The sequence below is a fragment of the Tursiops truncatus genome, chromosome 17 (genome assembly GCF_011762595.2).
Source record: "Tursiops truncatus isolate mTurTru1 chromosome 17, mTurTru1.mat.Y, whole genome shotgun sequence".
NCBI classification, from domain to species: Eukaryota; Metazoa; Chordata; class Mammalia; order Artiodactyla; family Delphinidae; genus Tursiops; species Tursiops truncatus.
Genome location: NC_047050.1, coordinates 15,745,977 through 15,773,399, shown reverse-complemented (window position 1 = coordinate 15,773,399; position 27,423 = coordinate 15,745,977). Strand labels below are relative to the sequence as shown.

The window sequence follows — 27,423 nt, the reverse complement described above, 5'->3', positions numbered from 1 at the left end:
TACATAACACAAGCTAATGTTTCTTCGTGGTGCTTTCATGAGATTGTGTGTTTTTAAACTTTCCTCAAAGGATAGACTCATGACACCCGCTTCTTTTGGTCCACAACACCCTCTAGAGTAGTAAGTGTGCCAATTAGATGTGCCGGTAGTTGCTGTGGACTGAACTAACTTGGAAAGGTTTTTTTTTTTCATAGTATAACCTATATAATCTTCCCATTCAGAATATAAAAATTTTCAACTTTAAAAAGAAGACAATGGAATGAAAAATAATTTTGTCTCCTAGAGAAGTTCTGAAAGGAAAGATTTTTCCAGTGTTCTAGTCTGGAAATGAGTGTCTCCCCTCCATGCCAGAAAAGAAGGATGGCTATGATTTTTCACAATAGTAAACTATTTAAACAGATAAGATTTCCTTTTCACTAGTGGGGGAGAAAGTATCACCACTGCCACCCTGCTTGGAAGGTAACTTAATTCCAAACTCTACCAAGAATGCTATTGGGCGTTATTGGAGCTCCATTTGAACCAATCTCTGCCAAACTCCTTGAGTGAGAAATAATGGATTCGAAATGGGAATTCTTTCTACTTTGGGGAATTTTCATGATTTGTTACATAAAATGTAAAACAATTTATCATAGAATATTTCTGTTCTCTTTACCTAGAGGTGACTTTTCATGTAAAATCTTTTGGATCTAGGAAGGAAAATACTTCTATATTATTTTGATAAATGAATTCTCAATGCTAAGCCTAATTCTGTGACCTAACGTTGTAAGTGAAGACTCTTGTGAATCGAACAGAAACTCTCAAGAGGAAGGATCTTAATGGAAGAAGGAGGTCTGTTTTTCCTCGTCATGTCCTGCCCTTTCTCCCCTGTAGCATACATGCTTAAGTCTGGTACGTGGTGGCCTTCTACACAAATGTGCCTCGTCTCCCAGGCCTGTGTAGAGTAGGAAGTGGGTTTAGTAGCTACTCACGGACGCTTTCTTAGGAGCAGTGTCATTGCTATTTTGCCTCTGTGGTGTTCTAAGCTTCGCTGAAATTCACCTGGTAATGCTGGCACCCAATCTGCATCAGATCAGCTCTCAGACCCTTCACTCCCTATGAGCTTTGTTTAGCCCAGCTCAAGGGCCACAAATACCCAAAACAGTCCCTGAGACGCTTCCATTCTTTAAATTCCTGGTGAGTGCGATTACTTTCTTAGTGTAAAAACAAAACTTATACTAGCGGGGGTTTTTGAAGCAGTTGCTGAAACACCAGTTGAATTGGTACTAAAACATAGTGGCTAGAAATCAGGGACTTTAGGTGTTCAGTAACCCTGTGGGTTTTCAGGTCACGTCCTACCCCTCCTGCCTCAGTAAGATGGTGATTTCTGTGTCTGGGGAAGGGCCCAGATTGGTGCCATTTAACAAACACCTCCTGGTGATTCCGTGGCAGATAGTTAGCCATATGTTGAATACGTTGGTTAAAAAATATATATTAAAGGAAAAAGAACCCTGGTTACTTTGAGAGGCAATACACGGCGAACTTCAACTCTGGAGCCAGATGGCCTGGGATTGAACCCCAGGTCTGCCACACTGCTTGTCATCTTGGGCACCTTCTTAATCTGTAAAATGGGGTATAATAGTACCTTCCTGAGGGGTGGTTGTGAGAGCTCGTGAGTTGTAACATGTAAAATATTCGCTTGGCCTGGCTCAGAGTAAGCCCTTGATATGTTTTAAGTATGATTATTCTTGTCACTCCTATTTTGATTCTATGTTTGCTTCCTATGGTTTTTTGTTTGTTTTTTTTCATCCTTGTAGAATGATCCCTGGGAACACTTTAGTAAACTTCAGATCTTCCCATAAAGCAACAGAGAACAGGGTAAGAGGACATGAGAGAGCATCGTATAGACGCTAAAACCAGACGGAGCTATGTTTAATTTTACTTCCATGCCATGGAAGCTATATTACCCTAGCCTAACCCTCTGGTTCCCTATAGTATCAAGTTATTTTGATAGATAAAACATGTGAAAGATGAACTTATTCCTAACATATAGTAAGCATTCAATGCATGTTTTCCATTTTTATTGTTCATATATGTCATATATATAAAATATAAACATCACAGAGAAGGAGCAGGAGACAGAGAGAAATTCAGTAACCCAGGCTTAGGAGGAAAGAGGAGAAGAGGAGAATTCAGGGAAGGTTTTTCTGAGGAAAGGAGTTTCTAGTCTGTGCTGAATTGGGAAGCTGATTAGAAGTTAGCCAGGATATAGTGGGACTGGGGAGGGAGGGAGAGGTGCAAAGAGTAACCTTCAGAGAACCGCGTGTTGCTTCCCTTGTATGAGGCTGGAATGTGTATCTGGGTGGGTGAGGGCTGGGAGTTTCTGGGAAGAGATCAAAGAAATCTAAGAGAAAAACTACAGTCAGACCAAGTAGGGCCTAATAAATAAGCCCTGGTAAGGAGTTTGAATTTGATCCTGAGGCTAATAGGGGGCAGTTACTTTTTTAACAAGGGAGTGAGAAGATGAGATATGCACCTTAGAGAAAGTATTCTACTGCTGGTGTGGAGAATGAGCTGTAGGGGCCGGAAGATGGGCAGGAGACCAGGAAGCAGGCTGTTGAAGAAATCCAGTGCTGGTGGCCTGGACTAAAAGTTATCAGCTCTCTTTCCTAAGTCCTCCGTGGAGGCGGGTGGGGCAGCCCTGCAGATCTGATTCTGGGGTTAAAAATTAATACTGCCTGAGCCTGATTCTCCCGCATGTCCATCTCTGCCTGACGTAAGTTAGATCCTTGTGGAAGTTGCGTTAAGTCTTGTAGGCCACTGGAGTGCTGTTAAACTCCTGCATGTGAAATGGAATGGAATCTCAGTCTGCAGTCAGCCAGTAAATGAGTATAACTTATGTGGAATTCCAGCTAACGTACAGCCGTCGAAGTAGCGTGAAGTCTGGGGAGTCACTGGGGTACCGTTTAGAGTACTGAACAGTGATTTACTTGGTCAGACCCCAATGGCCTATATGTGCCATTATAGCTTCCATGGTCTTTTCTACTTTGTTCCAGGGAATAAGTTATGGAATAAAAACGTCCATTTTTAAAATATATTTTCTATATCTTAATTCATTTTCTTGGTGGATGGGGACTATTGAGGTCACTATTTATTGTTCAGAAATGTGTAGTTTAAATGAAAGTCACAAGTCATAACCCAAAGTAATTTTTCCTATAAAATGTACATAATACAGTTTTCAAAAGTATTGATATTCACACTCTTACCCAGAATAAATTTGAATTTTTATAAGGAATTTTTTAAATGCTCATTATACGTTTGTGATATATAGGTGTAGATATAGATTTAATGTTAATTGTTCACTGATATACAAATAATGAATGAGTCATATGCCCATGAAGTCCAGTGTTTAAAAAGAAAAAAAACAGAACTAATGTTAACCTGGTAAGTCCTAGAGGTCCAAGCCTGTATCTTCTGTCCTTATGTAATTATCACCACAAGCCCTACATTTAATACTTGCTTAGTAAGTATGTGGTTGCCACGTGCAAATGATCATTAATATGAAAAGCTTGTCTGTTGTTGCCCCTGCGTTTGTGGTGAAACAAGCATTAGTTGTGTGAGTGCTCGCAGCTTATCTGTGATAGGTGTCCTGGGCACTTTGAACAACCGATGTTCCTAAAATTTACAAATGAGGAAACCTCAAATATGAGCCTGTAATAACTACATTTAAAACCATCTTAGGACATATTTTCCCCTCTTAATAAAAGTAACAAATCCTTGAGATTAGCTCAAGATGGCGGAGTAGAAGGACGTGCTGTCACCTCTTCTTACAAGAACACCGGAATCACAACTAACTGCTGAACAAAAAAGTACTGGAACCTACCAAAAAAGATACCCTACATCCAAAAATAACAAATCCTCTGATTGGGTTTTCAAAGTGCGTAGATGCTTGATAAATAAGTAGGAAAAGAATTTTAGATATGCAAAGAGATTAAGTCATATTTATCTAGTTTGGGAAAGTCAAAAGAGGGAAAAGATAAATACGGTGGAGAATTTTAGAAACGTTTACTGGACTAAACGGTAACGGTTCCGAACATTTGTGTGTCACTGTGGCTTGTTCATTATGTTTTCCAAAACATTACTTCATTTGATCTGTTTAAGAAGCCTATGAAATAGAGTTTCTACAGCTAGGGAAATTATTTCTTAGAGCAGTTAGGTGATTTGTCCAGAGTCCAAACAGCTCATAAGTAATGAACTGGAAACTCTATGTTTTCTGACTCTTTAGCCAGTACTTCAATGTTCAGTAGCAAGTAAATAATTGGCATATATTAACTACCACATTGTACCTGAAGGCATCTGTGACTAGGCAGTTCGCATCGAAGATGTCCTCCTTAAACTGCCCACGCACTTACTGCCTAGACTGCTCATTTGCCATAAAATTTTAATTTAAAAAAATGTTTTTTCTGTTTACAGAAGTAACACAGTTCTGAGTGGAAAATTGAAAAATGTACATTGGCTCCATGAATATTATGTGACCATAGATTGCACCCCTCCATAGATTGAGATTTTTGTGCTTTCTGGAAATACTTTATGCTTTAAAAATATTTCAAATGAGATCACAAAGAACATTTTTGTTGCTTTAGTTTTTATTTTAACAAATTAGTATGAAAAAATTTCCTGTGTCTTTAAACATCATTATGATACTATTTCAACAGCTTCATAATATTCCATTTTCCAAATAACACCTATTAAGAACTTGGGGATGCTCTCTATGTTTTGTTACTAGAAATAACACTGAAGAATATCTTTACTAACTACGTCATTGTATAAATCCATATTTTCTTAGATAGCCTGGCAATAGAATTGCTGGGTTAAATGATATATAAAATTTCTTGATCATGACCAAATAGCCCAATAGCTTGTCTTATTTAAATTCCCATTTTGTTGTGTATGAATGCCATTTTTTACACGTTTGCAAGTCCCTGATCTTTTCAAAAATCTTTGCCAAAATGTTCATCAAAAATAGTGTATTATTAAAGGTACATGCACCCCTATGTTCATAGCAGTGCTGTCACAATAGTCAAGACATGGAAACAACCTAAATGTCCATCAAGAGATGAATGGATAAAGAAGATGTGGTATATATATACAATGGAATACTACTCAGCCTTAAAAATAACAAAATAATGCCATTTGCAGCAACATGGATGGACCTAGAGATTATTATACTAGGTGAAGTAAGTCAGAGAAAAACAAATACTACATGATATCACTTATATGTGGAATCTAAAACATGACAGAAATGAACGTATCTAGGAAACAGAAAGATTCAAAGACATAGAGAACAGACTTGTGGTTGCCAAGGGGTTGGGGGGTAGGGGAGGGATGGAATGGGAGTTTGTGGTTAGCAGATGCAAACTATTACATATAGAATGGATAAACAAGGTCCTACTGTATAGCACAGGGAACTATATTAGATTTCCTGAGATAAACCATAATGGAAAAGAATATTAAAAAATGTATATGTATGTATAATTGGATCACTTTGCTGTACAGCAGAAATTAACACAACATTGTAAATCAACTATACTTCAAGAAGAAAATGGTGTGTTGTCACTTTGCGTGGTTAAACAGTAAGATAGTAAATCCATTGAAGGAGGGGACCAAGATTTGCTCTTTGGCTTGAATCCTGTACAACGCCTGCTGTATCTTTTGACACAGAGACATTCAACAAACAGGATGTTGCCTACACAGCACATGTAATACATAAAACACTGGTCATGTTCCTATTTGATCTTTGTTTTTATCAAATACGTCAAGTGCTTCCATTCATTCTTCTGTGAAATGAAATAACCAGCTTTTTCGGTGGCCATTCAAATGGCAAGTACAAGTTGGAAAGCATTTTGCATCTTTGGAAGTAGCATCATAGTTTTTGAGCTAGCAGGAACTTTAAAGATCATTCAATCTGATCCTGTTACTTTACAATAAGCGTATTTAATGTAAAGACATGAAAAATCCTGGTGTGTTTTACAAATTGAAATGGAAAGCTCAGTGTCTAATATTTTTGCAGAAATGTATAATTTTGTCCATAGTTTATATGAGTTCCTCATGTCCTCAGAAATGTAAACCTCTGCACTTTTTAATTATTTGTAGTATAGTGAAACTAAAATTGTCAACCATTTTAAGAAAACAAAATTTTAGCCATGGCAATGGATTCTGGTTTCAAAGACAAACCAAACACATTTGCAGTGAACTCCAACCCTGCTTTATCTAAATAATAATTTCCTATAGGCACATTACTTGGCATGGCTTAGTCAACCATATTTCTTTTCATTTTTTAGGTAGCAGTTTTACAACATCATCAGGATTATATACAGGAAATAATTCACTCACGAATTCCTCTGGATTTAACAGTTCACAGCAGGTAATTTTCAAAGCCAGTTTAACTTCTGAAATTTAAAGAAATGCAACAGATGAGTTTCTTAGGTAAAGAAAGGTCCATTTATATTACACTATAAGCGAGACCTTTCTTAAGCCTTCTAATAGTTTTTTTTTTTTTCCTCCTTCAAAAATCTCTTTAGCGGTTCTATATGGTGAGTTGTTTGGTTCTCAGATTGGTTGAATTTTACCTAGAAATCATGGAATAGAAATATGAAGAGGGAATCTGATCTTACATAAAACTGGTTTGCAAGTCTGCTCACTTCAGTCAGCGTGTGCTTGTGTGTCCCTTTGTGAAGTCAGAGAAGACGGAAGTGCAAACACATTCACGGTTACGTTCTGAAAACGCTAAGCAGCAGCCGTATTCTGACAGGTTGCTCTTGTGTGGTTTGATTTGCTAGGACTATCCATCGTATCCCAGCTTTGGCCAGGGTCAGTATGCACAGTATTACAACAGCTCGCCGTACCCGGCACATTACATGACAAGTAGCAACAGCAGCCCAACGACGCCGTCCACGAATGCCACTTACCAGCTTCAGGAACCGCCATCTGGCATCACCAGCCAAGCAGTGACAGATCCCACAGCAGGTAATTACGTGCATTTTTATTAGTCCTGCACGCTATGTTTCTGGTGGTTGAGATGCATTTTTCCCCAGTCATATATTCAGGACAGTGGTCGCACGCCTTTGACAAGTTTTGGCAAGGCCTTAAGTCAAGTAGCGTGATGGTGACCTTAGCTTTATTTCTACTTGCTTAAAAATTTTAGTACAAAGTGCGTAACTTCAAAAGTACATGAAATAGAGATTTGGTTTAGTCGTACCTATACTCAGTTTTCAAGATATATATAGCTTTTTAGATGCATAAGTATAAATGTTTAGCTATAATGCTGACCTATAATTATAACTGTTGACATATGAATATGAAGATAAATGACATCACCTCGAATTTAATGTTTATCATCATGAAACAGTTAATGTTTTTCAAAAAAATCAAATAGCATCAAAGGGTTGATCATGGAAAATAGTGATTCTCCTGGCCTAACCTTTCCCACTCCTGACTTGCTGTGAACTTTTTAACAATGTATCTGAGGGTGGGCATTTCTTATACTCCTGCACAACCTTTGAGGGGCCTTTTCAAATGCAAGTCTCTCCATCTCTGGAAGTTTATCTGCTATGTTTTTAACATTTCTTCCCCTCCATTAATTCTTTCTGGAACTCTTAGTATTGTATGCTTAATTTCCTGAACTGGTCTCTAACTAGGTTTCTTACGTTTTCTCTCGCACTTAGAAAACTAGAATGTTTTTCCCGGACCGGGGCTCGAACCCATGTCCCCTGCATTGGCAGGTGGATTCTTAACCACTGTGCCGCCAGGGAAGTCCCTTCTTTTGCCTACTTTTGATTTAATTTGCCCCTCTTTTTCTAGTCTTCTAAGGTTTGAGAAACCTTAGAAGTTTGATTTGGTAGGACTGTCCATCGTATCCCAGTGTTTTACATGAACCATCTGGGTCCGTGCAAGCTTCTCAAGGATCAGAAGGAATTTGGAAATGAGGATAGCTATGTGAATGAGAAATAGAAAAACTCTTTAGGGTCTGTGGAATAAGAGATTGAGAAAAGGAGACAGCAGAATAATTTTACTTAATTCATGACATTTTGGTTGTGAAGAGAACAGAATAAAACAAACTGGTGAAGACTTAATCATGTTTCTTAAATTAAGGTTGATTAGAGCTTTAAAAAAAGGGCATTTGGACATATAAAACTTTATCTCTGAAACTTGACATTGTTCTGAGTGAATTTTATTTATAAAAGGGATGCTGTGTGAGAGAGTGGGGATGAGTGGGCACGAAGCCACGCCAGATGGGAAACAATGCGAAATTATAATTTTTGAAAGGTATATATAATTTTATTTTAAGATTGAATGATCTATCTTAGGTTTTATTTGAATACATGCTTAGTGTTTTAGGTACTTATTTCAATTTCAGTATCTTTATGGCTACAGAATAGGAATGAATTGAAATGGGGAGAAAATAATATTTTTCAGATTTTTTTATATTCACCACTTCCCACTAAAACGCATGTGTAGGGATCAGCCTTTCTTGTCTTACATAGTTAGGAGTCGAAAGTTCAGTGAGTTTACACATTGAAAAAGAAATGTGGATTACTTTAAAAATTCAAGGAAAAATTTAGTCTTTTTTATTTTTTAAACTTTGTGGTAAGATTGTGGATTCAGCCTAAGTTGTTTGGCATTAACTTTCCTTTCTTACTAGTCATGTGTAAAATTATAGACTTATCCTTCTTGATGAAAAGTAAGTGTTGGTGATAAAGTACCTAAAAATCATTAAACTAACGAATTAGAAGGAATGATTTATTACATATAACCTAATGTTTTTGTTTCAAGATTGAAATAAAAAATAGTTAAAATAATGAATGTCTATTTTTGTTGAAGTTATTTCAGGTGGTTTTTTTCTTTTAATAGTCTATTGGGTTTAAAGTCAGTATTTTCTAAAACTGGAAAGTTAAATTCTAGTCATTATCTGATCTTATGTATGACCAGGTTTCTGCCTTTCAGTTTCATGGAATTACGCAGTACAGATGAATCCACAGTACATGAGTTCTTCCATACTTTATATCTGTTCCTTATTGTTCATAGAATCGTTATGTCATAATGAACAAATAAGATAGCCTTGTAAGGCTTTTTCAGGGTAAACATGTAGGGACTCATTTATTTTTAATTGTGCATTTTAAAATTGGTATGAACAATAGTAATCTTTCAAGTCCGTGATATTATGCAGTATTACTTATAAATATGTACCTCCTCATGAATCTTAAGTTCAAAACTTATTTTAATATGTTTGTAATTAAATATTGAAAACTTTATCCTCTTTTCATTAGGCATGTGTAATACATTAAAAATAACATAACTTGCATATGAAAGCTTACTCTCAAATTTTAAAAACTAAAAACAGTGCCTTTGCATTCATTTAAAAAAAATGAGTTTATTAGTCATGCATTGACTGTCTTAATAAAATACAATTTACATCATCTGGAGATATGTAAGAATCCATATACTTGAGAAACATAGTGAGATTTATCTGATCATTCACCAATGTTTTAATTTACTTATTGGATTCAAGAAAATAGTGCCTACTCTTCAGCTAGCAGTGCCAACCTCCCCACTCCCTGTTGAAGGACATCTTGGTTGCCTCCAATTTTGGCAATTATAAATAAAGCTACTATAAACATTTGTATAGGTTTTTGTATGGACATATGTTTTCACTCATTTGGGCAAATTCCTAAGAGTCTGATGGCTAGATTGTATGGTAAAAGTATGTTTAGTTTGATAAGAACTGCTAAAATGTCTTCCAAAGTGGCTGTATCATTTTGCACTTCTACCAGCAAGAATGAGAGTTCCTGTTGCTCCACATCGTCACCAGGGTTTGGTGGTGTCAGTTTTCAAATTTTGGCCATTCTAATAGGTGTGTTGTGGTATCTAATTGTTTTAATTTGCATTTTCCTAATGAAATATGATGTTGAGTATCTTTTCATGTAATTATTTGCCATCTGTGTATCTTCTTTGATGAGGTATCTGTTCAGATGTTTTCCCCACTTCTTAATCAGGTTGTTTGTTTTCTTATTGTTGAATTTTAAAAGTTCTTTGTATATTTTGGATACAAGTCCTTTATCAGATGTTGTTTTGTCCCAGTCTGTGTCTTGTCTTTTCATTCTCTTAACATTACCTTTTGCAGAGCAGAAGTTTTTAATTTGAATGAACTCCATCTTATCATTTTTTTTCTTTCATGGAACATGCGTTTGGTTTTGTATCTAAAGACTCATTGCCAAACCATAGGTTTTCTCTAATGTTATGATCTAGAAAATTTGGGGGCATAGAGTTGTTCATAATATTCTTTTATTATCCTTTTAACGTCCATGGGCTTGCTAATGATGGACCCCCTCTTTCATTTCTGATATTAGTAAGTTTAATCTTCTCTCTTTTTGTCTTGGTTAACCCTCTAGAGTTTTATTAATTTTATTGACCTTTTGAAAGAGCCAATTTTTAGTTTTATTGATTTTTCTCTGTTGTTTTCCTGTTTTCAATTTCATTGGCTTCTCTGTTATTTAGTATTTCTTTTGCCTACTTTTTTATATATATATAAATTTATTTATTTATTTTTGGCTGCATTGGGTCTTCGTTGCTGCACGTGGGCTTTCTCTAGTTGCGGCGAGCAGGGGTTACCCTTCATTGTGGTGTACAGGCTTCTCATTGGGGTGGCTTGTCTTTGTTGAGGAGCACAGGCTCTAGGTGTGTGGGCTTCAGTAGTTGTGGCACGCGGGCTCAGTAGTTGTGGCTCATTGGCTCTAGAGTGCAGGCTCAGTAGTTGTGGCGCATGGGCTTAGTTGCTCCACGGCATGTGGGATCTTCCCGGACCAGGGCTCGAACCCGTGTCCCCTGCATTGGCAGGTGGATTCTTAACCACTGTGCCACCAGGGAAGTCCCTTCTTTTGCCTACTTTTGATTTAATTTGCCCCTCTTTTTCTAGTTTTCTAAGGTTTGAAGTTTAGATGATTGATTTTAAGTCTCTTCTTTTCTAATATACACATTCAATGCTATGAAGTTCCCTCTAAGCACTCCTTTTGTTGCATACCACAATATTTGATAGGGTTTTTTTTTTCATTTTCATTTAGTTCAAAATATTTTTATTTTCATTACCATTGAAGCCCTCCCTTTCAAAGAGGTCTATATTTATAAACATCCTATCAGAGAAAAATCTTAGAAATTTGATGGTATACAGTAAGAATCATTTGTTACAGTCATAGTTATTCACATCCTCCTAATTAAATGGCTTTCAGTTCTTAGAAAATGTGTTTAGTTTCTGAGAGAAGGGTATTATTACATGGTCCATTCCAATTCTACTGTCTATATAAGATAATTTTGGTCACAGTCAACTCTTTTTTTTCCTTATCCAAATCTAAGTAATATTAAAATTACATCCAATATTACTTTAATTTTTAAATGATGGATTTCATTTAAAATTTCTTTTAAACTTTTAAAAGAAAATTTTCTTTTAAATTTCTTTTTAAAATATTTTTCTTTGCAAAGTTACTGATTTTCTTCTATGTTTAAAAACATAGAGGTGAGAAATAAAAAAAGAAAAAGACATTTTAGGATGTTTCCCTTTTGTACTAATATCTAAACCCTCATCCCTCCTAGCCACTGAAGTGTAAAGAGTATATTAAAAAAAGTGGTATTTTTTAAAAAGTGGTAAAAAATAATTTAACACTCGAGAGTTATTCATGAAGGAATTTTTTAATTGATGTTTATCAAAAGAACACTTAAGCCATTCTTTAAAAAATGTTTTTCTTTATCATATGTCAAAATATGAACACTCATTTGTAATCCAATTACTGTGCTATATTTAAATAATTTGGCTTGAAAACATTTTTTTTTGTCCAAAATCTCTTAGAACATCTCATAATAATTATGACAGTGACCATAATAATAATACATAATAAAAACACAATTACTGTGTTTAGAGCTTTACATTATATTACCTTCAACCTTATAAATATACCCATGAATTAGGTACTATATGTCTCCATTTTACAGATGAGGAAAAAGAGGCACATGGCTCTTGAATGCTCAGTAAATGTTAGGTGTTATTAACTTAATCAGGAATTTTGAGGCCAAATTCTTATGAAAGGGCTATTCACCTGTAACATTGTATTTTTAAAATAGTACAAAGCAATCAGAGAGAGAGGGATGAAAGTAAATGATAAATCATCATTTTAGGTTAATGTGAAATAAAAGCTAATTATGTATTAGGAACGAATTTTAGCACGGATGCTATAGAAAAGTTCCTTTTTCAAAGGATTTGTTCATTTGAATTTCTTACAAAAAACTTGATGTTGAAATCTACCTTTTCATGCTCTGACTGCATGCAGACAATTTACTGGTTAAGGTGATGTACAGGAATCTTGCCAATATTGAATTTCAAGTGACAGAGGAAAAATCAGTATAAGAGGGAATTCAATATGCATGGGAAACCATTTGTTCCCTTTACTTCTTTGATCCTTGCCAAGGCCCAGGAAAGTAGAGCAAAGCGCATGAAAAACAGGGGAACATTCTTGTGCAAAGTGGCAGGAGCGCTCTGAGCTCTCACAGGAATTCAGTGTGACAGGATGAAAAACTAAACTGCCGGCAGTCTTCCCTGTGAATGTAGGAAACTTGGGCCACATCTATACTACCTAACATGTCTATGTCTGTTCGCTATAGATATGATCCTGAGGTTTGCAGTAAGCTTCCATTTTGACTCCTATATTTTGCCAAGTGAGCGGTTTTGCAAATCTTTAGGCCATATTTTTGCTCCACAGATGCCTTGTGGACTTTGGAAGAGTTTGCAATGTGTTCAGCTTGAAAAGCAACTATTTCAGCAAAACAATTTTAACTAACATTTTGGAAACATTTGTCAGCAAAACAAATATTTGTATCTGAAATAACCAGGCTATTGAGATGTGAGAAAACAAAACAGATGTTTGTTTGGCGTTCTTGTGTTTGGTTGTCTTGATGGAATTTGTTTTCTTTCTTTTTTTTTTTTTTTTTTTTTTTACCCCCAGGGGATGTACAGCGTTAACCTTAATGAGATTATAAAATTCTTGGAAATAAAATTCACTCTTTTTCTGTATTGCCAGGAATGTAATAAAAATGAATTTCCATACCTGTGAATTTGGGACTCGTTTCTAAGAAGCGAAAAATTCACTGTTTTAGCATTTACCCATTTTGTGCCTCGTTACTGGTTTCACTCATTTTTTCAGTTAGCTGGCATGAGCTCAGGATCCCTTATAGAGTCAATTTTAGTACACTTGGATTCCAGTATGTCATTCTTTCTGATATTTTTACATAACAGATGATTTGAATATAAATAATAAAAATCAGAAAGCATACATTATAGAGCTAATTAAATTAGTTTACTAACCTCCCAAACATTTATTATTTCATCTTCTTTTGTAGCTAATTGAGTCATTGTTTTAGTAAAGTATTGGTATTAAGCATCCTATGGGGCCAACACAAATCAATGTAATAAGTTCCCTTGTTTAAGTTGAAGGACATCAGAATTTACTGATTCAATTTTTTAATTGGAGATTGCAGGGGAAAAGGACCTTGAAAGTTACCTGTGTTTGCCATCCCTCCACCTCATTTAATTGGGATTGAATGGTTTAGTGGATAAGTTTGGGATTAACTTTTCAATAAAAGTAATTTTGATGATTAATGGCTATCAGTTTTATTCCTAGCTTCATAGCCAAAAAAAAATTTAAGTTTAATGAATGTCTTTTAAATTTGTTGAATACTAACAAAAGAGCATGGGATAGAATTATAAAGGTCCACGAGGGTTTACAGAGAAAAGTAAAACCCCTTTCATCTTCTACACCCAGCTCCTTGGTTTCTTTCAGCAGAGTTTCCTGTGTATCCTTCTACAGATACACTTTGCTTATATAAACATAGACGTAGCACCTGCCCCTGAGCACTTTTTTTTTTTTGCATATTCAAGTATGTATACTTTTAATTAGTTTTCTTTTTCCTTAAAGATATTAGAATACTATACATACTATTCTGTACCCTACATTTTTCTCTTAGTAATATACAGAGAAAAATTCAATATGTAGTTTTGTTGTTTTTTATATTTCATATACAAATATAACAATGGCGAATATATTCTGAGCACTTACTGTGTACCGAGCAGCATTCTAAGCACTGTTCGTGCACGACTTAGTTTGTTTCTACCAGGTCCGAGAGAATAGGCGATGTCATCATTATCCCCATTTTACAGGCAAGGGCAGCTAAGGAGAGGTCAGCTGCAGTGCTGGATTTAACCTCTGGAAGCTTGACTTCAAACTTGAGTGCTTAATCAGGAAAGCATGCTGCTTCTTGAAACCACTGGGTTTGAGATTTCAAACAAGCGGAAACATGAAAATGTAAACAGAGAGTCACAAAAGGTAGTAGCTATATGGTGTTCATTTTCTTTAATCATTCATAGCATATATGAGCATAATTACTCAGCAAAGGCATCTATTAGGAGGCATTCAGTTAAATATATGTTCAATGTTTGAATGAGCTCTACTTGCTAATAAAAATAACGTAGGTCTGTCTGAAATTATAGGGACATGGTATGTAATATGTCTAAGGTGATCTTTTACTGTATTTCCTGAGTTATAAGATCAGTTTGTGGGTCTCTCGAATGATGCTACAACCAGTTGTACACTTTCTTATCTTCCACTTTCCTGCATCTGTTCTGTCCTTACTCGCTATTTATCCTGTTTAATAATTACCTACTGTGGACCTGCTTAGGAAACGATACTCACAACAGCCCTTTACCCTTTCCTTTCCCTTTCCCTGCAAGGACCTCATTCTCTACCTTGGGAACTTTTTCTTTTTTTCTTTATTTCTCCACTCACAGCTCACGGTTGATGAGTGTTAAGTATAGGGATAATGATATTCTTGTCTCAAGGAAAGCCATTCATTTTAAAGTGAAAGCAGGCATCTTAACCCAGTACAGTCATCTTCCAACACTTTTGAAAATATTTACGTGACCCCCTTTAGAAACTTTATAAAATGAAAATTGCATTTTCTTCAGAACCATTATGTAAGACAAATTTTTCTGTTTTTCACTTTTACGTAACTGCCGATATTTGAGTACAGTTTTCTAATGTTTTACGTTGCGTGTGTGCAGTTTTCACCTGGATTATTGATTGACTTGATAATCATGGATTGGTTTGGAAATCATGTCTACCATTGTTTCTGTGAGAAAATAGTTTCTGAGTTTCAGACAGCTTATGTAAAAATATTTAGAACATAGCTGATTTGAAAATGGGCAACTCTTTTCTATCTACAAATCCACTTGAGTAACTTTACCCTGGAGCAGTTGAACAACTTTAAAGTTAGAAGTGACCTTATAGATTCTTTTGCCTAAGACTTTCACTCTACTGATTATGAATAAGGAATCCAAAAAGGTTAAATTTTTCCAAAGGCCGCGTGGCCTGCCGTCAGCAACGTGTCTTTATGGCAAGTCGGAGTGGCAGCCTTGGGAGATATGACGTGGTATGGATTTTCCCACACTGCCCCAGGCAGCACTGCTATCTCCTGAAGATGGAGATGGATGTCCTTTAATGAGTTCCAAGGTGGAATCAGTTAGAGACACAAGATGTCAGGTTTAAAGTTATCAGGGTTCCTTTACATTAAGTCTTCTGTGATCCTTTGATACAGTAATACTCACTGAGAATTGAATATAATGCACAGTGTCCTAATCACACCTGCCTGGGTACCACTCTCCACCCACCCCCACAGGGCATATCTGTGAACTTCTCTTGGGCACCACACACTTCCTTGGAATATAATTGAGAGAAACTGGAGTGGTACCTAGGGATTCGGAGTTGGGCTAACCCGGCTTGGAATCCTGGTTCTGTCATTTACTCTGGGCACATCACTTAGCTCTTTAGTGTATCAGTTTTCTATGAAATGAGGATGATACCACTCTTGTGTATAAGATGAACGAGGGAGTGAAATTATGTGGTGGCCAGCAAAGTGACTGACAGATACTAGGCTTTCAGATATTCATTTCTTCAGCTATGCGTTCAACAGACCTGTACAAGTGCTTGCTGTGTGCCAGGCACTGCGCCTGGTGCCAGGGACATAGAGGTGACAGGAAAGGCAAGGTCCCCAGCCTCGCTGTAGTGCGTTGCGCATTGTGGTTATTTCAGAGATAAAGCCCTCAAAGTGTGTCTCACCTGTTCTCTTCACGTAGAATGGCTGTCGGGGATTTAAGCCAGAGGTTGAAGCATGTGAGAGGATGATAGATGTTTCTATGAGGTCGTTCCATAGAGTACTGGAGCGTGGATGATGGCCTGACTCCAGGGATGATAAAGTTCTCTTAATTTAGTCACTAGACCTTGTCTGAGGACCTAATTTACCTGTGGTAGTAATTCGTGAAAGGGAAGCAGTAGTCATGGAAGACAGAGAAATCAAAGCAGTTCTCTAAAATGAATTAATACCTACTGGTCTCTGACTTCTGGTTACTTCTATGAGACTAGTCAACAAGTATACTTGCCTTGCCTTATTTTACACAAGTTTTTGTGGGAGGATTCTATGACTGGTCACTTGAAGTTATCAAAGTTTCTTTAAGTCTTCTCTTATCCTTTGATGAGGTAATATTCACTGAGAGTCTTATATGATGTAATGTAATTTGTTCAAGGCTTTGATGAGGTTGTTTGTTTCTTTGTTGCCAGGATAGATAGCTCCCACTTTAAAAAGCTCCCAGTTTAAAATTGGCATGTCACTTTGGAGGCTTGTTGGCCCGTTACATTGTAGGTCTCTGTGGGCCCGAAATTAGCTTTTTGAGGAACGCCACTGGCCTTCCCTCAGGGCTGCGGCCTTCCATCTGGGAATCGTCCCTGGACATGTCTCTTGGTTTTCATAGGGGAATATCCTTTCCATTCTCAGTGCAGCTAACTTAGTAAGAAAGTTCAAGCCTCCTCTCAAGCCAGCAGCCGAGAATCACTCTCCTCCGAGTGACTCATCAGTATAACCTCCTCCCTCATTGCCGTCTAAAACCCAAGTGGAAACTTGCTTCTGTTAGCTGCCAGAAGGGTAAGTAATGGGCTCGTTCTTCTAGATATTTTCAGTTTTACCCTTAAGATAAGCAAGATGCCTGCCGTCCATGTTCTGTGCTCTGAAGCGCCGAGTGGGCCATATGGAGTCCAGGGTAATCAGCCTTAGGAGTCAGAGTCTTGTGAAATGTGCTGTTTTATTTACCAGGAGGGTATGTTCCTGGCATCATACACACCCTCTCAATGAGCAGTCCCATGAGGTGTTTCCTTCTCGTTTCTGTAGAGAAATTGGTTCGTCTCACCTTATATGCCCCATGAGTCTTTGTGCCTCTGCCTGTGTTGACTGCAGACTTAGGGCAAGCAGACCTGTGCTGACACTCTCCTCCCAGCTTTATTTTATTTACCTTCCCCACTCCAGTGTTTCGTCTCATGCCCTCGTTCATTGTTTTAAAAGACTGCTGTGGAGTTATTGTGTATAGATTTGGTGTGTATCTTAAACCCTTTTTGGAGAAAGGTAGGATATAAATTACTCAGAAAATAAAATAAAGAATGTAAATGTTTGATTCAATAAGAATAAGGGCCAGAGAAAAGATTCACCACAACTACTCACGCTCAGGAAGCACCTGTTTTGCAAACGACATTACAACCATCTTTTAAATGCTGCCATTTTGGTTAATGTATGCACAAAAACCTCTTCAGGATTCTCATAATAATAGCCTCCCAAGAGCACACGTGTCTCCATCTCTGCTTCTCTCTGCCCAGAGTCTCATACCTCCCCATCTAATTCATAGGCTTGTATTCATTTCAGTTCAGCTAATTTATATAAAGAAATATGTTGCCAATTGTAATATGTTTCCCAAAGGTCAGAGTTCATTTTCTCTACCTCTGACATCATTTTCAACTTCTGTAGTTTCTTTTCTTTTCCATCCCCGATGACATTTTAAATGTTCTGAGCGTTCTAAGAATTTTCTTTCTGAGGGATCCCTTTTCTTTCCAGCTTCTCATTTAGTGTTTTCCCTAATGTGTCCGTTTCAGTACATTTGTTCATCTAATTACCTCCCTTGACTCAGCTGTGATGTTGAGAAAGGTTATAGAGGAAGTATGTTTCTCCTGAGATTTATTCCTTAATCTTGCTGTTAAATTTTGTTACACTGCTGCATAATTGAAGGAAGGGCAAAAAGCGTGGTTTCTTCTACTGCTACCTGTAAATGAGGATTTGACGATGTTCTCCAACATGCCCTTAGCTAATCATTGTGCATCTCTTAATTACAAAGTACTCTTAGGTGCAGTGGGGATACAGAGAGCAACAGGGTTATTCTCTGTCCTTAAGGAGCATTCTGTGTGAACAGTCAAACCTAAGAAAGGTTGAGTTGAAACAATGTAGTGCTAGGAGCAGCAGCAAAGCGCTCCAGAAGAATGCAGGAACCAGAGACTTCTTATGTAAAGTGTTTGGGGAAAAAACTAATAAAGGAGGTAAAATTTATCCTCAGCATCAGAAGATGGGAATAAGTGAGGGACAGAGGACAGGGAAGGGATATTCATCCAAGGCTGGAGATACAGACCCTTTGCAATGAGCTCAGTGATGGTATCATTTCCATCAGAACAAACTTAAACTATACTTACATTTCACTGAAGGATGAACAGCATTTCTAAGCTGGAAGATCACTTTATGACTGTCTTTACCAATAAGACACCTGAATCCAGGGAGGTGACTTTGAACAATTCACTTCACACGACGGCACTAACACGTTGTACAAAATACTGCAGCATAAAATCGTTACCTACTCTTCATAATGGTGTCATCCTCAATTTACTGTTGAAGAAGCTGAAGTCCAGAGAGTGTGCAGATAATTATTTAAATGACAACTTACCACGCCCATTCAGATCATACTGTCTGGATTTGTAGGTTACACTGTCCACTGTGATGACATTTGAACTGCTTAGTTTTCCGTGTTCTGTCCTATAAGTTAGAGAAAAGTGGAGATGGACCAAAGCCTGCAGGATCCACCCCCTCCATAGGTGGATTATTTCCCAAACACTGAAAGAGAAGAAGGTCATATTTTCAGAGTCGGTGCAGGTTCCATAATTGATGTGGCCAAGCCTGGGTCCTGGGCAGCTCCCCTCCCCCAGCCCCAAACCCCTGGGAGAAGGTGGCGGCCGAAGCTCCCCATCCAGGAGCCCATCAGAGGCTGGACCACCTGACGCTGTTCTCATCACTGCAAAGCAAGGCTTGTGGCATAGAGAAGTGACGCTCTCTCTGAGAAAAGTCAAGGCAGGTCCGGTCAAGTGTATGAGGCAGAGAAGGCAGGTAGAATGAGAGAAGTCATCTCAAAGCCTAGAGGAAACCCTGTTCAATCTACCCTCCGCTTTTCAACCCAAATATGACCTCACTTTTCTTTTACTGTGAAGGGTAAGGTCTACCCCTAGCTCTGCACTGGATGAAGTCAGCTGAACCCAGAGGATGGAATAAGGAACCGCGTGTGTCTGAGTTCTCCTTCTGTCAGATCCTCCCTGAAAGAGTGTGACGCCACCTTGATAAGTACTCACTTGTGACACATTCCTTAAGAGAGTGTTTAAAATGTTTGCTCTGCGGATTATTGGTGATCATGTGCATTTTGTGAACCAGGGATGTCCATGTGCCAGGTTGTTAGTTCATTCGACAACACATGTGTTTTGAGCCTCCAGAATGTTCCAGGCTCTGTTCTTGACACGGGGGACTCAGCAGTGAACAACATGAAGTCTCTGCCCTCTGGGAGTTTACATTCTACCGGAGCACACAGACAATAGTAAATATAAAAATGCATCTAGTCGACAGAAGTGCCTGGAAGGATGACCTGGTGTGTAAAGAGAAGAGAGTTAGGACAGGTGAACTGTTTCAGAAGATTGGTCCAGCAGGGTGAAATTGATGCAGCTAATACAATTCTTTCAGTTGCTTTTGCTGTACACTATAGGGTAATAGAGAAATCGGGCAGAAACTAGAGGGAGAATTTGGGGGTATTTTTAGGCAGGAAATATATCCAGCCTGTATACATATGTGAGGGATCCGGAAGAACACTGGCTGAAGTAGGTGACAGGGGGCTGGGGTCTCATGCCCAAATGAGGGGCTGGCCGTGGGAGTGCAGAAATTTATCCATCCTAACAAGAGGGGAGGAGACTGTTCCTGAAAAGTGCTGGCAGGGGGTTTACCCAGGCATGGAAATTGTGGAGAGTGGTGCTTCTGTTTTTTCAGTGAATGAGGGGGCAGGTAGGCAGGTTTCTTGCTTGAGGCTAGAAGGAGACTTGGTCCTGAGGGTCAAGCTGTCCCAAGCTGTCGCGACGCCTCAGTATGTCATGACTATAGGCAACGCTGAGGTTCTGTGAAGGCAGGAACCGCCATCCGGCTCAGTTGGGTCCCCAGTGCTTAGCACGCTGCCTGGCGCAAAGTAGGTGCTTGGTCTCAGCACGTAATCCTAAAGTGGCATTTGCTCCACTGGTTCAGGGATTTGCTCGTGGCAGCCACAGGCAGGATAGCTACGTGGTTTGTGGGCCCTAGGGCACAAAATGCAGGCCCTTTGTTCGTAGATCAAGACTTTCAAAACCACACAGCAGAGCCTTCAACCACGTGCAGGGCCCATCTGAGCACAGCCTTGTGACCGCTCAGGCCACAAGTCCATGGACCTGGCCTGGTACACAGTTACCAGTCGAATCTGATCAAGTACATCCGTGGGCAGTAGGCCAGGGGCACTGGCTGGAGCCAGGACTTCCTGAGAAGATAGCATTACGTGTTTACCTTTCTCTCAGAAGTTTAAGAAAGATCAAATCCGAAAGAGAAGCTGCTGGCATCACAGATGGAGAGAGGTGAAGGTATAGCAGCGTTCTAAGAAAGTGAGCGGAAGATGCATCAGAGCTGTTTAGAAACCTTTATCACCAAAAACATTTGCTAGCGGTGTCTCCTGAGTCAGAATTCCCCAAATCACAACAGTGGAAAGGGGAAGGTGGGAAGAACTGAAACTCGGCAATGGAGTTTACAGTCCATTATCAGTATAGATGTGGCATTAATGACTGATTTAAAAAGAAAAGACATAAGAAAATCCTCCCCATTCATTCCTCAAACTCCAGCAGAGAAGGATAGTATGAATGGAAGATTAGATCCAGGGCAAGGATAAGATGACCAATTTTTAGCTGCTTTAAAATTGACTTGTTTCAAAGGTCTTTTTGAAGACCTTTCCAACATTGTTCCCCTTTTATTGGGGGGCAGAAAAAAGCAAGTTAGCTGAGTGAGTGTGTGTATATACATCCGTGCTCTGCTGTGAGCATTTGTCTTCTATGGTAGTGACTCTGTCACCGGACAGTGCAAGCGTGAAGTTTAGGCCACCACTGGAATTCCTTTAGAGTTTGGAGAGTAATGGGAATTTCGGGGAGTTTTTTATTGTCTGAACCTACTTTATTTTCATTTTCATTCAGGATGACTTCAATCTATTAATAAGCGAACATCAAGAAAGATCAAGAGCATTAGTTTAGAACATTAGATCAAGAGCAATTAGTTTACCTAATTGTACTTGTTATCCAGTTTTATATCTTTAATTGTTCCCAAAGTAACACGAGCCTTGTCAACTGTATTTTTTTAAGTGACAACATTAATTTATTCTGTTTTACTGTCAAAGACTATCAAGCTTTAAAAATAAATGTCAAGGGGCTTCCCTGGTGGCGCAGTGGTTGGGAGTCCGCCTGCCGATGCAGGGGACACGGGTTCGTGCCCCGGTCCGGGAAGATCCCACATGCCGCGGAGCGGCTGGGCCCGTGAGCCATGGCTGCTGAGCCTGCGCGTCCGCAGCGGGAGAGGCCACAACAGTGAGAGGTCCGCGTACCGCAAAAAAAAAAAAAAAAAAAAAAAAAAATGTCAAGAGCCTAATCAAGTTTAATCAGGTCTTTTCACCAAATGTATAAATGTCTACTGTACATTGTATGCAGTGTTCACAAATATACATTATATATAATGCTCACATTGACAGAAGATCGCCAGCTCTCTATCTCAATACACCATGTCAAAATGAACATTGACTGGTTTTCCTCTTCATGAATAGGAAGCAATGAATACACAGCAATCATTATCTCAAAAGAAGTATCAATGCTTACCAAGTGTGCTACAAATTCAAACTGGCCAGAAACCCTTGTCAGAAACTTCCAGGAATATCAGTTTTCAACTCTGAGGATCTCTGACTAGAGAGGTTGATTCCAGGCTGACTTACAGGAGAGGAGAATCCGTTTTACAGAGTGTTGTTGGGTGACTGGGGGAGAACCTGGGAGGGAATAGCTGTCAGATTCAGGTGTCAGAGGTGACTGCAAGTCAAGGAAAATCTAAGTGTTCGGTGTGCCAGGCATATGTGCTCCTTTTCCAATTGCCCTTTCACCTGATTTCCTAATTCTCCTGTACAGTCAAACCTCAGTGTCCTGGGGGATTGGTTCCAGGACACGCGCCCTCCGCACCATACCAGAATCCACGGATGCTCAAGTCCCTTATATAAAATGGTGTAGTTGTTTGCGTATATCCTATGCTCATCCTTCTCTATACTTTAAATCCTCTCTAGATTACATATAATACCTGATATAATGAAACGCTATGTAAATAGTTGGCAGCACGTGGCATATTCAAGTCTTGCTTTTTGGAACTTTCTGGAATTTTTTAAAAACATTTTTGATCTGTGGATGTACTACCCTTGAGGATACAGAGGACTGACTGGTTAGTGAACAGTATGGCTTGACCATGGCAGGCAGGGCCTTTGAGTTTTGCTTTTCCCATAAACAAACTTAGCTCCTCATGCAGTGTCACTGTCATCTGTGACTGTGTCCTCCGGATTCAGTCAACTGCGAAGAGCCCAGTCAACAGGTGTCCCCAAGGTCACACATCTGGAACAGTGCCCGTCGTACAGTGGTTTCGTTAGGCTTGGTGCCTGCACGGAGGTCTGTTCTGTTGGAGATGAGAACACAGAATCCCTCCCAGGATGGAGGTGTCGGTGTGCCCGTATCAACCGGAGGAGAATCTGTAATCTGTTTTGCATGTCAGGTTACTGTGTCCATGAGAAAAACAAAATCCTATCCTCCTCTTGCTTTGTTTGCATTTTCAAGATAGGGATGTTTTGACAACATGATGGCTCAGGTCTCTTAGCACCTGGGATAGGGCCTTTTCAAAAGTAGGTATTAAATTCCTTATCTGCTTGTTATCAGCTCCCCCAAAATTAGCTCCGTATTTTGGACCTTGTTCTCCAGTTAGTTCAGCAACATGTTTCACTTACTATCTATACTACACAGTTTTACCGTTTACCATTTAACAGGTTTGAAGAAGTGACACCACCCAGAAAAGTCAGGTGACAGTCACTTGCTTGAATCTCAGTCACAACAGAGTCACTTACTTGAATCTCATAGTCACACGGTTACATTAATGAATGCAATTATATCCTCCCACAAGCCAAATCTGCTTTGTAAATAAAGTTTTATTGAAATACTCCCATACTCCTTCACCAACATCCTGTCTGGGGTTGCTTTGGCACCATAATGGCGGAGTTCAGTCACTGCAACAGAGACCACATAGCCCACAAAGCCTAAAACGTTTACTATCTGATTCTTTGCCAAAAAAATGTGCTGACCTTCAATTTCAATATGTCCAAAGCTGGACCCAAATTCTCACCTACATTTTTCCCTCCATCCCTCCTTCCTAAGCCCCATGCTCATACTACAGTCTGCCTAGTTGCCAAACCACTAGCATGGGCATCAACCTTCCGCCTTCTTCTTTATCCCATTAGTTATGGATTTCGCTGCCAAATGATTTTTTTTTTTTTTTTTTTTTTTTTTTGCGGTATGCGGGCCTCTCACTGCTGTGGCCTCTCCTGTTGCGGAGCACAGGCTCCGGACGTGCAGGCTCAGCGGCCATGGCTCACGGGCCCAGCCACTCCGTGGCATGTGGGATCTTCCTGGACCGAGGCACGAACCCGTGTCCCCTGCATCAGCAGGCAGACTCTCAACCACTGCGCCACCAGGGAAGCCCCCAAATGACTCTTTGAACCTGTAACTCTTCCTTATCCCCACTGCCTGCATCTGGGCCACCAGCGTATGCATCACCTGGATGACTGAGTTATCCTCCCGACTGATCTCCCTTTCTCAGTCTTCATTTGTCTCCAGGACCCTTGCTACACTGGAGCTAGAGTCCTCCATCTAAAAATGTAAATTTGATGACATCAGCCCCTTGTTGAATTCTTTGCTGCCACTGCAGCCTTGTCTGTGTACTCTATCTCTATAGAGTCAGGTCACATTGATGGTTTTTCAGTTCTGCAACATGCTCTCTCTTTCTGCACCTTCACACGTGCTCATGTGACTACTTGGAGCACATTTGCATACCCTTTTTATTGGCATGTTTGTCTTCCATCATGAGGAACCTTCTATGACCCTGCAAATCGGAGCTATATGCACTTCCTCTGTGGTCACCTAGCCTTCTGCTTTTCCCATTTCATAACCTTTTCCAAGTTGTTTTGTAATCTCTCATTTTTATTGATGAATCAGTGCCTTCCTCTGAATGTTAAACTCCAAGAAGGCAGGAACCATATCTGTTTGGTATACATCATTATACTTCAGGCTTCTAGTACGGTGCCTGGAATAGTGTGAACGTTCAGTCAGTGTTTGTTAAATGAAATGAATGCTCTTCTGAGTGTTTTCACATCCATTATCTCAGTGGGGGTAAAGCTGAACAATTTAGAGAGGATTTTAATGAAACATGAGATGTTAGTGGATTAGAAGATTAAATTATTTGTTGTTTTGTACTTGTAGGAGGAAGGAGAACTAAGAGACGGGAAAACTGGTTAGGAGAGTAGAAGCATTTAATTCTACCTCGTAAAACAAAGAGGAGGAGTTTTTGAAAAAACTAGCTTGCATTATTCAAATTTCATATTCCTTCTAATAAGTTGTCAGATTGTCCATCTTTTAGGGCTTCTTTTCTTCACCTGGAAAAACTTTACATAGCGTGATTTAAAAGTCTTCTTGTAGACTTTGATCACTGAATTTGTTTTCTTTGGGGGGAGGTTTATAGAAGTAAGTAATCGATTTCATTATAGCTTTTCTATTTCCAAACAAATTGAGAAGGAATGTATTTTTAAAGATTTAATTGAGTTTTTAAAAAAGGGATAAAGAAGTAAACACCAAGAAATAAAGGAATAGGCAATCAACTGGAGGAAATCTAGGCTTAGAAAACTTAGGTAAGATAAACGACTTTGAGGACAAAATTATCTCTAAACTATCTGGAAGTTGAGGTGTAAAGCATGATGCGATAAGACACATTGCTTGGTGTCTTTAGCTTCTTCTCAGATATGAACTTCCAAAGCTGGAGAGCTCAGCACCATTCAAGATAGACTTTCCAGACAAGTACTTGAAGTCCAGCTCCATTTTGAAACTGTTAAAAGAGATTGGTGTGTGTTCTGTATAGGGTGGTGGCTATAAAGATTCTGTATGGAGATGTAGATCACAGAATATTTAAAGAAAAAGAGGTCAAGACTTTTTCTTTAAAACACAACTTTGAATCTAATGAACTCCATAAAAAATAAATTCATTTGAACTTCCTGATGCTCTATAAAACATGGAAGAGAGATGCTTGGTTTGGAACATCTTGAGAAGATGCCACAAACATCTACCTCTGCAAGAAAAGCATCTAATATAGATTTAGAGAATGTTTATCGTTCACCAGGCGGCACAGTATTCTAACAGTTCTATGAGATGAGTTAGCTCAGAGTTTATGTTAATCATCCCGATTAACACAAATTGAGCATTGAGTGGAGTTGTTTTGAATTTTCTTGCCGTAATTAACCAAGAGCCTTGAAAGTCATCATGGTGGTTTCTAGGTTCAAGGATCACATATCCAGTTTATATGAGGAAGTTTGCCATCTTGTTTGCTATGCCAGAGGACATGCAAAAGCTACATCTAAAAGTGATAGGAATCAATTAGGTTTTCAGGTTAAATAAGAGACAGGGCTGTTTCATGTGATTGAAAAACAGAATTTACTCTGTCAGAGCCCATTCCTATCTACCCTGACTCATAAGGCTTTGGAGAAGCACTTCAACTTGGAGGTAATACTGAGATCACACAGTTTGACACATGGAAGGCCTTGTTGGTAGAGTCAAGGCTGATAGTACATTAATAAAGGCTACCACGTCTTTAGCTGTTCTCCACAGTTCTCTGTTTGGTGAAATGTCACATCAGCGTCTTCATGAGAATAATCATTCCTCTTATTAGACTGAGAGATTCCAAACCATATCTAGTAGAGTGATCTGGCAAAGAGGTTGGGGGAGAGCCAGCACGCCGGCACATCTGGAGTTTGGGCAGGTAGAGACTGTCTGATGGGTGAACTGGTTGGACTATGAAAAGAACATACCTAGGGCTAAGAGTAGAGGGTTTTTTGTTTATGCTGGAACAGGATAAGAGTCTCTTCCCGACTCCACAACCACTGCCCAGCTCTTCCTCTGAGCTGGTTGGGGGTTGTTTTTAATTTTGTGGTTTCTCTACGATTATTTCTGTGGTTTTTCTGAGTTTCCCAGATGAGTACTTTTAATGTGCTGCCTGGTTTGGGATATTTGGTTCAAAGAGATGAAGACACAGGAAGAGCCTGTGATGAATGCCGGACAGAGTATGGCATTGCTCGTACATGAGCTCTCCTCATCTTGCCGCTCCCTTGTTCTCACATAAAATGAGGGAGAAAATGGAGAATTTTAAATTTTCAAAGAAAAATCCATCTGATTCCATTTTCCCTGGCCCAGGGGTTTTTCTTTTCATTTCGTTCCATGAACCAGAAGCCTTTCTGTAGGCAGGAGCATGGCTGGTAAGGCAATTGTGTGGACGTCTCAGTATGGCCAGGAGCTATTTGTGGGATGAGAGAGAAGCAAGTGGACCTGGAGATGGGGTCCGTTGTCTCACCACAGAGAACCACAAAGAAAATCTCCCCCACTTGGTACAACCTGTTGTCTCCCACCTTCCATTAATTTTTAATTATTTCTAATCACACGTTCTTTCCAAACAAGTCTAGCATCAACTATCTCTTAAATTATTTACTGATGTCTGTAAAAGATAATGTAGAATTTGAGCAGAATGAAATGTGCTTTACTTTTCCAACTTCCCTATGGATTAAAACAAGGATAATCTTGGCACCGTGGTGATAGAACAAGAGATGAAAGTCCTTGCTGTATTTCCACAGAGTACAGTACAATCCACAGCCCGTCAACACCCATTAAAGATTCAGATTCTGATCGATTGCGTCGAGGTTCAGATGGGAAGTCACGTGGACGGGGCCGAAGAAACAATAATCCTTCTCCTCCGCCAGATTCTGATCTTGAGGTATGTCATTGGCAAGGCCCGAGTAAATAGCAAGGTGTTTTAGTAGCTAACTGGTGATTCTGTATACCT

At 39.0% G+C, this 27,423-nt stretch overlaps 1 protein-coding gene across 1 annotated transcript in view; it reads left to right on the top strand.

Moving 5' to 3' along the window:
* The window catches only part of EYA1 (EYA transcriptional coactivator and phosphatase 1), a 159,307-nt gene that overhangs the window by 57,069 nt on the left and 74,815 nt on the right, over positions 1–27,423 (top strand). The window contains exons 8-10 of the mRNA XM_019925191.3: positions 6,318–6,400; positions 6,816–7,002; positions 27,215–27,354. Coding sequence (XP_019780750.1) covers positions 6,318–6,400; positions 6,816–7,002; positions 27,215–27,354 — 410 coding nt within the window. The remainder of the gene's footprint in view (positions 1–6,317; positions 6,401–6,815; positions 7,003–27,214; positions 27,355–27,423) is intronic.